The sequence below is a fragment of the Xyrauchen texanus genome, chromosome 21 (assembly GCF_025860055.1).
Source record: "Xyrauchen texanus isolate HMW12.3.18 chromosome 21, RBS_HiC_50CHRs, whole genome shotgun sequence".
NCBI lineage: Eukaryota > Metazoa > Chordata > Actinopteri > Cypriniformes > Catostomidae > Xyrauchen > Xyrauchen texanus.
Window position 1 is genome coordinate 17,127,218 of NC_068296.1, and position 12,491 is coordinate 17,139,708.

General features: G+C 37.5%; 1 protein-coding gene across 1 annotated transcript in view; it reads right to left on the reverse strand.

The window, feature by feature from the left end:
* LOC127661856 (tetraspanin-18-like) overlaps positions 1–12,491 on the reverse strand; it is a 74,490-nt gene that overhangs the window by 31,787 nt on the left and 30,212 nt on the right. Inside the window, exon 2 of the mRNA XM_052152787.1 lies at positions 6,398–6,475. Coding sequence (XP_052008747.1) covers positions 6,398–6,400 — 3 coding nt within the window. The 5' untranslated portion in view covers positions 6,401–6,475. The remainder of the gene's footprint in view (positions 1–6,397; positions 6,476–12,491) is intronic.

The window sequence follows — 12,491 nt, forward strand, 5'->3', positions numbered from 1 at the left end:
TCCCCCCGCATTACAACCATTCACACATCAGCACCAAAATGCCATTAAACTCTGAGATAATTAGTTATTTTGTCAGTCGACAAATTTCTTTATCTTCCCGAAAGTAGAGAAGCACTTTTAGGCTGGATTACACTACACAACTTCTAAAATCTGAACATAATCTAAAAATACTACTGTTGGTATCTCTCACACACACACACACACACACACACACACACACACACACACACACACGACTACGCAAGTAGCTACAGAGAAAAACTGAGCATTGCAGTAAACAACTGAGGATCACTCCGGCTGTCAAGTCAATCCGATCAAAAACTCACCTGGAAACAGGCGTCTCTGCTCTAAGAGACGCATGACAGACGTAAACAAACATGGATGTTAGGAACCACTGCCGTTGATGTTGCTGATGTTGCAAAGGAAACTGCCTGAGTGCATTTAGGTGCGGTCTTGGGTGGAAAGACGGAGACTGCAGCGAGAGATGGATGGGAGCGCCGTTAAATGTTTTCTCCACTTTTATCACTTGTTCGTCATCTCCATATCTTCATGGTCCAGTGTCATGGCCGTATGCGGCTGATTTTCATTGGCTGCTCACCATATGACTTCAGATTTTAATCTGAAAATTGAATTTCACTATGTCCAATTTTAAGACATTTTTGAACTGAATGACCTCAGTCTTATGTCAGTGTGTGCTCTGTTCACACATAGCATCAAATCTTACCAGTATTTTCAAACAGTTTGTTTTAGACTGAAAATTGCAGTTAATGTTCTGGAAAATGTGTGAAAGCAATTTATAAGTTGCAATCTATAATAAGCCTAATTTATATAGAAAAGGTGGCTTGTTTGTGCTAAAATTTTATTTAGCGCATGTTTTGTGGGGGTTTTTGTCAAATACTGTTAAAATAAATAAGGTTCTATGCTGAAATACTGCACGAAGAATTGGTGCATCTGTTTTAAAGAATTCAATTTACAGATTAGTGTTGTCAACTTGTTTCTTACAAACACGGATGGTCAAGATGACATGATCTACAGAGTGAGGTTTAGAGCTGAACTGTCAAGGGAAAGAGTTTGCACACAAATAATGTCCTGAATGTCAACACAAAGTAATCAAAGAGTCCACAAGTTACGTTTGCTTTCCTACAGGGCCTATATCTTCTCCCCTCCCTTCTCACCTCATTCCAAATGTCACACAACAAACTTCAGAACATCAAACTCAATCAGTAAACTCCCACACTTTGACTGAGCTCTGAATTTCACTTATTACATCTTGGACTCAGTTGTTCCTGGAAGCAGGAAAAACTATGTATGTTTGCCAAGAACCAAAAGAGAGATTAATACATATGAGAAACACATAAATATGGGACCACAAAGCAAGATTTTGACTTAGCGACTATTTTGAGCAGTATAGAGTAACCTGTTTGGGTTTTCAGGAGACATGGTGAGAAGATTTATTTGCTGTTCTCAAAGAAATCAGGGTGTTTTCTTCAAACATCACTTCACATCATATTCATCTAGACCATGCTCAAAAAAACAAAAAAACAAAAAAACAAACAGGAAAGGGCAAAATTGTTTGGTGTGGTGGAAATTATACCCCAACTGTGGCAGTTATTTTTTAATAAATGGACATAAATCATAATCGCACAATAAATATTGATTAGTATTGAAATATTAAAATGTTTATTTCACTCTCCGTTTAGATGTTTTAGATTCAAATAGATTTATACATGTAATAATTTGTATATTTATAATGAATTTTCATAGTTTATTATTGAAAGTCTGGGTCTGAGACAAGGTTAAACCTTTACATAAAAGGCATTTGAAAGTACTAAAAAAAATTTAGTACAGTTTTAATGTGACCTTTATTAAAAATGTTTTGAAAAAATTGCTGTAAAGTTGAAATGTGACATCAAAACCCTGCAGATCACTGACTGGTCAGAGAGAATTGTCACTACCAGCATCTCTTGATTTTTGACATGGGTCATAGCTAGTTTTGAAGTTAGCTACAGCACAGGGCTGGACATTTAATAATCTGGCATTTACCCAGTGGGCCGACGCGCTTTGTGCTGGGCGGACTGGTGACCGGGAGAACAGAGCGGGCCGGTCGCGATAAGCTAAAAGGAGCCGCTGCCTTATGTAGAACGGACCACAAAACAGCAGTGTGATATGCAGAAAAGGACAGCGAACATCCCCCCCGCACCAAAACGGCTGGAGTATGCGATGGAGAAAGGTACGTTAACTCTATACTCTGTTGAAAGCTTCACTTTATTTAGTTGACCAGCTACTGGAAAGCTTGCTTCTAAAACAACCAGGCCACACTTGAGTGTAAAAAAAAAAAAATCACCATGCAACAACTGCTTTATGCAGCACAATGAGCTAGTAGCTAACAGATAGCAGTCGTGTTATTGTTTATCGTTGCATTTGAAATGATTTCGCGGCAGTAGAGGCGGTGCAACTATGATGATCAGCCTATAATCCCACCCACGTTGAGGCGGCACTAAACAGCAGTGGAAAAGCAAGCTCAAAAAAGTAAAGCGAGTAGAGTCGAGCCGTTACATGCAGTGGGAAAATGCCATTAGTGTCCAACAGTGCAGGTGATTGTGTCAGTTGCAGCATCATCATAAGTGAGACCTGTCGGTGTCTCCTTGTGAAATGCCACCTTTCACAATCATGTTTTTCCCAGTCATATTTTTGTGGCTTAATGAGAGAAATATTTCACATATGTGTAACTACATGGGGTTATAGAGAAGAACATTTTTGTTTTTTAAATGCATCCTCGATAAAAGATGTTTACTTGTAGATTGTCTTTTGATTTGAATCACTTCACTAATATCATTGAATGTTGGCTGTTCTTACAGTTTGACTTTGAATGTAATTCCAACTGGCATGTAGCCGTTTTAGGAACTGACATTTGCAATTAAATACTCTAATTTGGAGCTTGGCCAGTGTTAATTTTGGATCCAGGGTGAGGGTCAGTATAGGTGGACAGCCCTTTGTTTCTAGACTAGTGTCTGGCATCCCCACTTAACACCAGTTCCTGTCAGAGCAAACACTGAGAACAGCAGCCTTCTACAGATGGAGCACAGCTTGGACTACACCATTTGTTTAATGAGTGATCACTCACAGGCCTGTCAACATGCCATCTGGAGAAGGACCTCTGGTCTTCGGTGTAGAATAGTGCTTGTAGACGCTCCCTTAGTGCATATGTTCAGTGATGACAGTCGTAAGCATAAATACAGACTGTATATGACCGTGATATAATTATATGAAAATGTAGGGGGAATTTAGTTTTGGTATACATTATGGTTGGGAGAATTGTGATGTACAACTGCTCAATTTACATTTATGCATTTGGCAGACGCTTGTATCCAAAGCGACTTACAGAGCCCTTATTACAGGGACAATCACCCTGGAGCAACCTGGAGTTAAGTGCCTTGCTCAAGGACACAATGGTGATGGCTGTGGGGCTCGAACCAGCGTCCTTCTGATTACCAGTTATCTAGTTGACGAGTACCACCTACCTAAACATTGTTGCAGACCAGGTACACCCCTTCATGGCAATGGCATTCCCCGATGGCAGTGGCCTCTTTCAGCAGGATAATAGGCCCTGCCACACTGCACACACTGTTCAGGACTCACACCGTTCACACTGTTACCTGGCCTCCAAATCTTAATCTGATTGAGCATCTGTGGGATATTCTGGACCAACATGCCCGATCCACGGTAGCTCCATCTTGCAACTTACAAGACTTTAAGAATCTGTTGCTAATGTCTTGGTGCCAGATCCCCAAGGACACCTTCAGGGGTCTTGTAGAGTCCATGCCTCAGCAGGTCTGCGCCGTTTTGGTGGCACGCGAAGGACCAACAGCATATTAGGCAAGTGGTCATAATGTTTTGGCTCATCAGTGAAGGTAAGACATTTGCACTTTCATTCCCCTCTGGTGCGATCAAAATATTGCTCCGTTTGAGCAGCAACAATTGACTCAACCTAGTTTGCTGAAGCACTAGATATTTGTACAAGCAGTGGCAGATAAGGGGAACCTGTTCGGAAAAACTGATTTGAGAATAATCGTTATTCTTGCAATTTAATTTAGTAACTGTGGCAGCAGGGGCGTGGTCGAGCGTTCGTCTTGAGAGAGAGAGAAAGTGGTAAGGTTGCACATACCCCAGCACTATAATGTCTAACACCTGTTTATGATTGCAGTAAACACTGAGCAGAGCAATAAAAAAAAAAAAAAAAAGGACCACATCAGAGATGAGGGGGAGAGAGCTAACTGATAGAAAAGACTGTTAAAAGTGTGATCTGATCTGATGAGTGTATTGCTGAAAAGCCAATTTTAGTTTGTTTAATTAAAGTTCTACCTTTGAATTGCAATCCCAAGTTTCCCGTTTCCTCCTTTACCAACCTACGAACCTCTTATAGGGCCACTATTGCTTCGGATATTACACACCTAGTTAAATTAGCTCCATAACCCTGAATTAGAGAGTTCCTACTCTTCTCAAAGTCCCATATGAATAGGGAGAAAATATCAAATGACAATTCATAATTTAATGCACCAGGTCCACATACTTAAACATGTGCCTACACAGTATCAGACTAGATCTTTGAAGAGGCCACTCTACATTTTCCATCAATCTCTGTATGAGTGAATGATTACACAATTTTCATTTTTAGGTGACCTATCCCTTTAAGAAACAGTGTCTGTTGCAAATAGAAAAAAAACAAGTACAGGATATTTGATTTCCGTTGAAATGTATTCTCTTTTCAGACACATACCAAAGCAACTTAAAGGCACAGAGGGCAAAAATAAAAATAAAAGTCAAACCCTCATCAACAAAACATTTTGCTTATTTGGCATTTGAGGGTCGAATTTCAGGGTGAACTAAGCAGTGATGTATCTCTGTCAGCAGGACCTTTAACATCGAGCACCACGTATGTGTATTGCTGGAGTGTGCATGGAATTTACATTTATTGAGTTTCAATGCAAATCAGTTCTTCACAAAGAGCACCGGCTCACAGCCATGACAGAGAGAAATAATAGATGCTGTATCTGTATAAGACAACCCCCCTGCTGTTGACAAGTGTCAAAATGGCTTTGAGCACCAAAAGCCCTTAGCCAGCCAAACAAGACTGTCAACAGCATGATTTCACTGTATTTGCATTCAGCATTCATTTTGTAATGAAACAATCTTTTGGATATGGTGCAAGTGAAATTGTACTGTATAGAAGCAAAAATGACTGTAGGGGGACTAAATTAATGTTGCATTGATGGATCCACAAAGCAATTAATATGTACAGTATATAATCTCAGTGAACACTGAGCAGACCAAATCCCATTTACATTGGTAAAATGCAAGAGGTATTGATTGTAATCATCAGCTGTAAGGCTAAAAGCATTCTTGAGCACACGGAGGATGCAATGCAGAATCCAAAAAAAATTAAATAAATAAAAAAATAAAAAACTCAAATGCTGGGAAGAAACTGAAACATTTACTCACTCTTCCAAACCCATGCTGTTATTTTTTCTGCAAAACACAAATGACAAATTTTAAAGAATCTTTATGAGGCTCTTTGACATGTAATGGGAGTCAAATTTCAAAAAGGACAATATATCCACATAAATGTAATTTCTTGTACAGCCATCTATTGTGTGAAGTGCACCAGTCCTTCCTGCAGCAAAGCACCCCCACTTTGTAGGAGCAACAAGCTGAAATTTAAGTTATTCACTAAGCTCTGAAATCTCATCAGTGTTCGTAAAAACTATCAGCTAATTAATCGGCTACCAACTTAGTTATCATATCGGCAAAATCCACTAATGATCGTCCTCTAATGTAAACACCTTTTCTTCTGTTCTTACCGGCTTCTTTCCAAGTGCTGTGCACATGCCTGTTTATGGTTTGACATCAAAAGCAGGGAATAATCTGATGATTTGAAATCGAATGTAAATGCAGGATTCTTGCATTTTCTGATATTATGATTTGTTTATGTTCTGTGTATCGCTGTGCATGTAAACAAACTCACTGATACCAATCAATAATGAGATCTGCGTGTAGTAGAGGAATATGTTCAGTGAATACCGGCCTAAATTTGTTTTGGTCTGTTGTTTCTTATAAGGCTATCATATGGTTTCAGACGACTTGGAATATAGAGCACAAATTTTATGGAGTAATTTTATCATGTCATTTTATGGACAGCATGGTAACTGTCTTGCATGGGGGAAAAAAAAACAGCATAGAGATTCTAAAAAATTCTAACTTTTTTGTTCCATGTAAAAACATAACTGCATAAAGGTTTGGAACAACATGGGGTGAGTAAAAAATGACAATTTTTGTTTGTAAGTAAATTATTCCTTTAAGACAATACAGATGCTTTATGTAAAGAAGTCAAAACACCTACCATGAGTTCTTGGATGTAGTTCAGGGTTCAGGTCAAAGGATGGTTTCTCTGTTCTCACCCCTCCTGTTCCTATTAGCTCTGAAAAGAAATACAACCAGAGGTCATGGCACATATTTAAACACCAAACCAACATGTAAGCTCATTCAGATCTACACAAACAAGATTTAAAAAAAAAAAAAAGCACACTCCTCCACACACAAGACCTGAGAAAAGCTTGGCACGGTGCAGGTAGTAAGTATGACTCTGAGTGCAATGAGGTTGAAGATTCATTTTTAATGATGCTCCCTGTGGTGAGCATCATTAATAATGAACTTTTCACTTTGTCGCTTAGGTAAAAATGTTTTTACTGCGACAGAGTGAAACACAAATCGGATCCAAGATGGCGGCGCGGTAGCACGCAGCGGCCACTCCGGATCCACAATGGTGCTATTTTTGTTAAAAAAGCCCGATTTTTGCAACACATGGACATCGGAGCAACTGGTCGGCGCTGCACTGTCTATTGTCCTGTTCATTGTCAGTAATTTGTTGTACTGTCCTGTACTTTTTGCACATGTACTTTATATAGGTATTTTATTTCGTTGTGTAGTCTCACGTGGTCCTATGTTGGTCCTTTGTTGTTTTTATGTAGCACCATGGTCCTGGAGGAACGTTGTCTCGTTTTGCTGTGTACTGTACTAACTGTATATGGTTGAAACGACAATAAAAACCACTTGACTTGACTTGAATCACACTAGTTTTAATCAAACTAAACCCAAGACTGAAGAAGGTGAAATATTAATGGCTTCTGTTACTAATCAGCTCCTTTTATCTCTTTGCTTGGTTAATTGCTCTTTATTGCTAGATGCCAAACTGATTGCATTTTGCCTGTTATGCATGGTGCTACTAATCTTGATTAGTGTCTGAGGTCATGAATAATTTATCACCTACAGCATTCCTAGCTAATTACCTCTATTTGACTCTCCCTGTCCTAGTGGATCACCAACTGTGTGAGGCTAACCAGCATAAATGCCTTTAACTTCCTGCTACTCCTATCGTTTTTGCCACAAGTGTCACCCAGTTCCAAGACGTTTCTAGCCAGTTAAAATTGTGATGTTCCTGGTGGCCACAAAAGCAGTCATTGCAGCATTGTTTGAATGAGAACACAGTGAAGCTTTGTGAAAGCGAAGTGGGGTTTTCTTTAAATAAGGAGAGATGAATGTAATGGGAAGGATAACTCCACATAATAAAAGGCTAAATAAAACCCAGGCTGTTTATGTTTTAACTCAAGTAAATACAATCAGCACAATTCTTTTGAGAAGATGTTGAGAAGAGTGTTTTGTAGACAAACGCTGTGTGGTATATAAAAACACTTTCAGAGGAGCTGTTTAACTATGAACTGGCAGACCAGAATTCAACTATTATCCAACCCATCACCAAACAGCCTCTCTTAGAAAACATGTTTGGAGTACCATTCATTGTAGTGGTAGGGATTGTTTTCACTGTTTGGTTTCCATATAGAGTGCAACAGAGAGACAATTGTTTTGAGCAAAAACATAAAACTTTAAGACAGGACCACCATGATCTCTGCGGTTGTTGAATAATGTCATACGCTAAGGCTCAAAACAGTGTGATTTCCTACAAATGGGAAATACTACATTACCCACAATCCTGAAGTGAGATCCACCAATCAAAGAGACTGGAAGCAGGAATTGTACCAATCTGTCTCAACAGTGACTGCCCTCACACAAAGATTTGGGAATGATGTAATCAAATCAGTCTCTCTACTTTCAACTTACTTGTTTGTTTATAATTTAATAGTTTATAAAAATTAATATTCTGTAATATACTTATCATACATAATATTTTATACTTTGTATACAATAAATGATAGTCAAAAGTTTTACATTTAATCGTTGTTGCTCATTAAATTTCATAATGTTTTTAAAAAACTATTTTTTTTTGAACATTTGGTCATTGTCACTATTAACTCTCATTGTACGGAAAAATTATGCAATGACAGTGAATGGTAACTGAGGCTGTCAGTCCCAAACATTCAGCCCAAGATCTTAATTTGTGCACAAATTTCAAACAACATGTGTAGGTAAATGATGAAAGATAATTTAATATATTAAAATCCCTTTAAAATCAAAGTTTATGTGTTGTGATTAATCTCAGAGCTGATTTATTTGGTATAAAACTAAAATGTTAAATGTAAAGCTTAAATATTTTTATTGAAGTTTTTTTTAATGAATGGGTAAAATACTTCTGGAAAAAGATGGTCTGTGAAACAGTGGGCGGTCACTTTTGCTCTCTATTAGACAGCTTTCAAATATCTTTCATTAGCTCACTGTGTGTAGATGTGTAATTGAGGGTGATGGAAGAGGGAAATGTATACCAGCTATACGAGCATATAAATGAGGCAGGATTACACATTGAGGAGGAGAGAGAAACTGGGATTACGTGGGTCAACCAGAGTGAAGGAGAATCTTCCAACACAAAACCCCTCATTTGCATCCACTTTAGAGGCTTCCTTTAAACAAACCTTTTTAACTCCCAACTCAATGGCATTAAAGATCAACCTCAGTGTACACAGATTGGTCATTGCCTGGTCTTTTTTTTCTTCTTCTGACCTTATAGTCTGAGGAGACTCTGTGCTCTCTAATTGTGTTCTCAACACCTGCAAACATTGTTTCCACCTTCTAGAATCACAAGGAGTTTGAACAAAACCTCTCAAAGGGCATATAAGTTATGCTTATCTACCACCGAACTAAAGGTCCTCTTTCAATCTACCGTACATTTAAACAATGCAGCATGACTTTAAGTTCAATGCTAATAGATAGTATTGGTCACTGAGGAGTGGGCAATAAAGGATGCGCTTGTTATTCTTCATTATAAATTTGCAGCCCATTGTCTCTGCCCTACCTCTTCCCCTCTGTGTTTATGGTCAAGCTACTCTATTCACAGGATGATTGTCCTCTGGAAGGATGTGATGTCCAAGACTGCCAACCAGTTACAACACTTTTCGCTTGTTCTTCCTTTTTGTTTTAATTATAATAATATTAAATTACAAGTGAAGCATAATGCCCATGTTTAAAGCCAAGGGGATTGTGAACGCAAATTCCCAAACATTTTTTGTATCTTTTTATTTGTACTAGAGGATATGTTTGTCTTTTTTTTAATGGCCAATATATCACACAATTTATTATAACAGTAAATGGCATATTCATATATTGCCTAAAAAATTCATAACATTTTATTAAGCATTATATTTTAACATTTTTTTTTGTTTTGTTTTAGGGGGTATATAGCAGTTTCTTCTGGTTTCTGTTTAGCTTTGAAATTTAAGTAACTATTTGCACAAAGTGTAATCGATTAGGAAAAGGAAATAACAACATTGCACACAGTAGTTCAGCAAGCAAGAATGGTATTTGTGCTGCGCATTAGTAATCGCATTTTCTCTAAAAAAAGTAAAAAACAAAAATCAAACTAATTGTACATACATTGCACAGTGAATATGACATTTGCTTCTAGCGCACGTGAAGCGCTTTAACTTTGAGGTTACTGCATCGCTCTCCAGCAGATCCAGTCAGCAGAAGCAATCTCCTGACTACTTCCAGATTACTGGGCCCGGATCACTTGCTTGGAGTACCACAGACTACTCGTCGTGCAACATTCGTGATTCAGAGGGACACTATTATGATCCATGCTATTATAAAACACGCTTGAGGAATATATAGGAGCACTCAACAGAAAGACTACAGATTTCCACATGTTTGTGAGGTCTGTGAATTAAATCGGTTTAAACAAGATTTCTGTATATTTGCAAACAATAGAAGATAGAAGTTTTATTGATCTTTGCCTTTGTATCATTAGACAAGACAGTTAACAGTTACAGGAAACTGTTGAGGACAGATACAATTTTTTTTGCACAGATTGTGAAATTACAGTTTGATAAAATACAAAGCCACGATTATTGATTTGATTTGTTCACCCATATGGATTGGTTTACCAGTTCTCAGCTCAGTGTTAAAATGAATAAAACAGTGTGGAAATTCCCCGCATTATGAGCATGGAACATGCAGGATTGATTACATTTGTGTGCAATACCCACAATCCAGTGCCGAATTTCAGCGCCTGAAAATAATAATGATAATAATGTTTATTATTAATACATTAAGAAATTACAGAATTATATTAGGCCTACAATTGTATTATAATAACTAACAATAGCTATATTAATATTAGTACTTGCGTACTATTGTTTGTACAGATGAACGTGGTACCTTCAGGCATTTGGAAATTGCTCCTAAGGATGAACCAGACTTGTGGAGGTCCTGGCTTTGAGGTCTTGGCTGATTTCTTTTGATTTTCTCATGATGTCAAGCAAAGAGGCATTGAGTTTGAAGGTAGGCCTTAAAATACTTCCACAAGTACACCTCCTATTGACTCCAATTACCCTAATTGGCTAATTGCCTAAAGTCTTGACATAATTTTCTCGAATTTTCCAAGCTGCTTAAAGGCACAGTTAACTTGTGTAGGTAAACTTCTGACCCACTGGAATTGTGATACAGTCAATTAAATGTGAAACAATCTGTCTGTAAGCAATTGTTGGAAAAATGACTCATGTCATGCACAAAGTAGATGTCCTAAACGACTTGCCAAAACTACAGTTTGCTAATATGAAATCTGTGGAATGGTTAAAAAAATTGGTTTTAATGACTTCAACCGTATGTAAACTTCTGACTTCAAATGTATATCTGGCGCCTATAAAAGGAAAATGTGAAGACAGAAGCTAATTATAAAAGTGGTATTGTTATTATATTAAAAAATAAGTGAAAAGACCAATAATATTGTATATTTTATTCCACTGAAATGCTCATTTTATATTACAGCATTAATTTAAGTTGAATGTAGATGTAAATTTACAAGTATCAACAACACTAAGGTTATCTATAACATCTATAAAAAGTAAAATGTTAACACCTAATTTATGTGACTAAATTATTCTAACAGTGTGACTGAGTTGGAGCTCCTTTCATCAGGTCCTTATTGATTCAAATGTGTCATCTCTTGGAATTTCTGAAAGCAAACAAAATCATTTAAAATTTCTTACACTCAATCAAACATTTGAGCCTATTTTTTTTTTAAAGATTTACACATTTCTGTTTCATCTTTAAAAAATAGTGTACTTTGCATTTGCCCTTATGAAAATGTAAATGTATTTATTTGTATAGTTTAACAGTGGTATTTGTAACAAAACCATAGTAAGCACATGGAAGCATGTATTTTCTTCACTACTGTTGTTAGTGAAGGTTAGTAACATGATTTCTATAAAACTAATTATGCCATTTTTGTAATTACAAACAGTAGGCCTACTCTAAAAACAAGTAAAAACAATAAATACAAAATATAAACATTTAAAAGTTGTAACAAAAATGTATTATATTCCCTCACTCCCCTAGTGTAGCCTATGACAAATTGAATAGAGCAGAAGGAGTGATAAGATAATATGTATTATGAATCTATTTCTGCCTGAAGTACAGTTAGTGTTACTATAGTAATTTCAAGGGTGGTCATGTAGAATTCTGTGCCAAATTCAAATGGTTTCCACGTCTCACGCTGTGCTTCTCACTGGTACTCGCAGTGCTGCAATGATCAGTGGTGCACTTTAAGAGCTCGAGACCGGTCTGTGAGTAAAAACGCACCTGCTTTGCACTTGTGCTGCTATGTCCATTGAGCCATATCCACCTACAAAGCCATACAGGTGCATTAGCGGAGGTTGTGACGCTGCTAAACCAGATACTTCAGACTTCAGAATCAGATGAACCGCAGTACAAATGCATCCCAACCCGTACAATGGAGTCTAGATAAACATTTTAATGCAAACAGGAACTTGACGAGATATTTGATTAACATGACTGATAAATGCCCCCCAAACCTAAAACCCCCTCTCTGCTAATTTGCTCTCAGCGCCCCCTGGCATCCTTTAAATGCCCACTGGGTGGTGGTACTGCCACCATTGAGAACCCCTGGTGTATAGGTATTTGTTTAGTATCAACTCAAAAAAGATTTAAGCCACTGCTCTGCTTAATTGAAATGTAGCTCTGTATCTTGC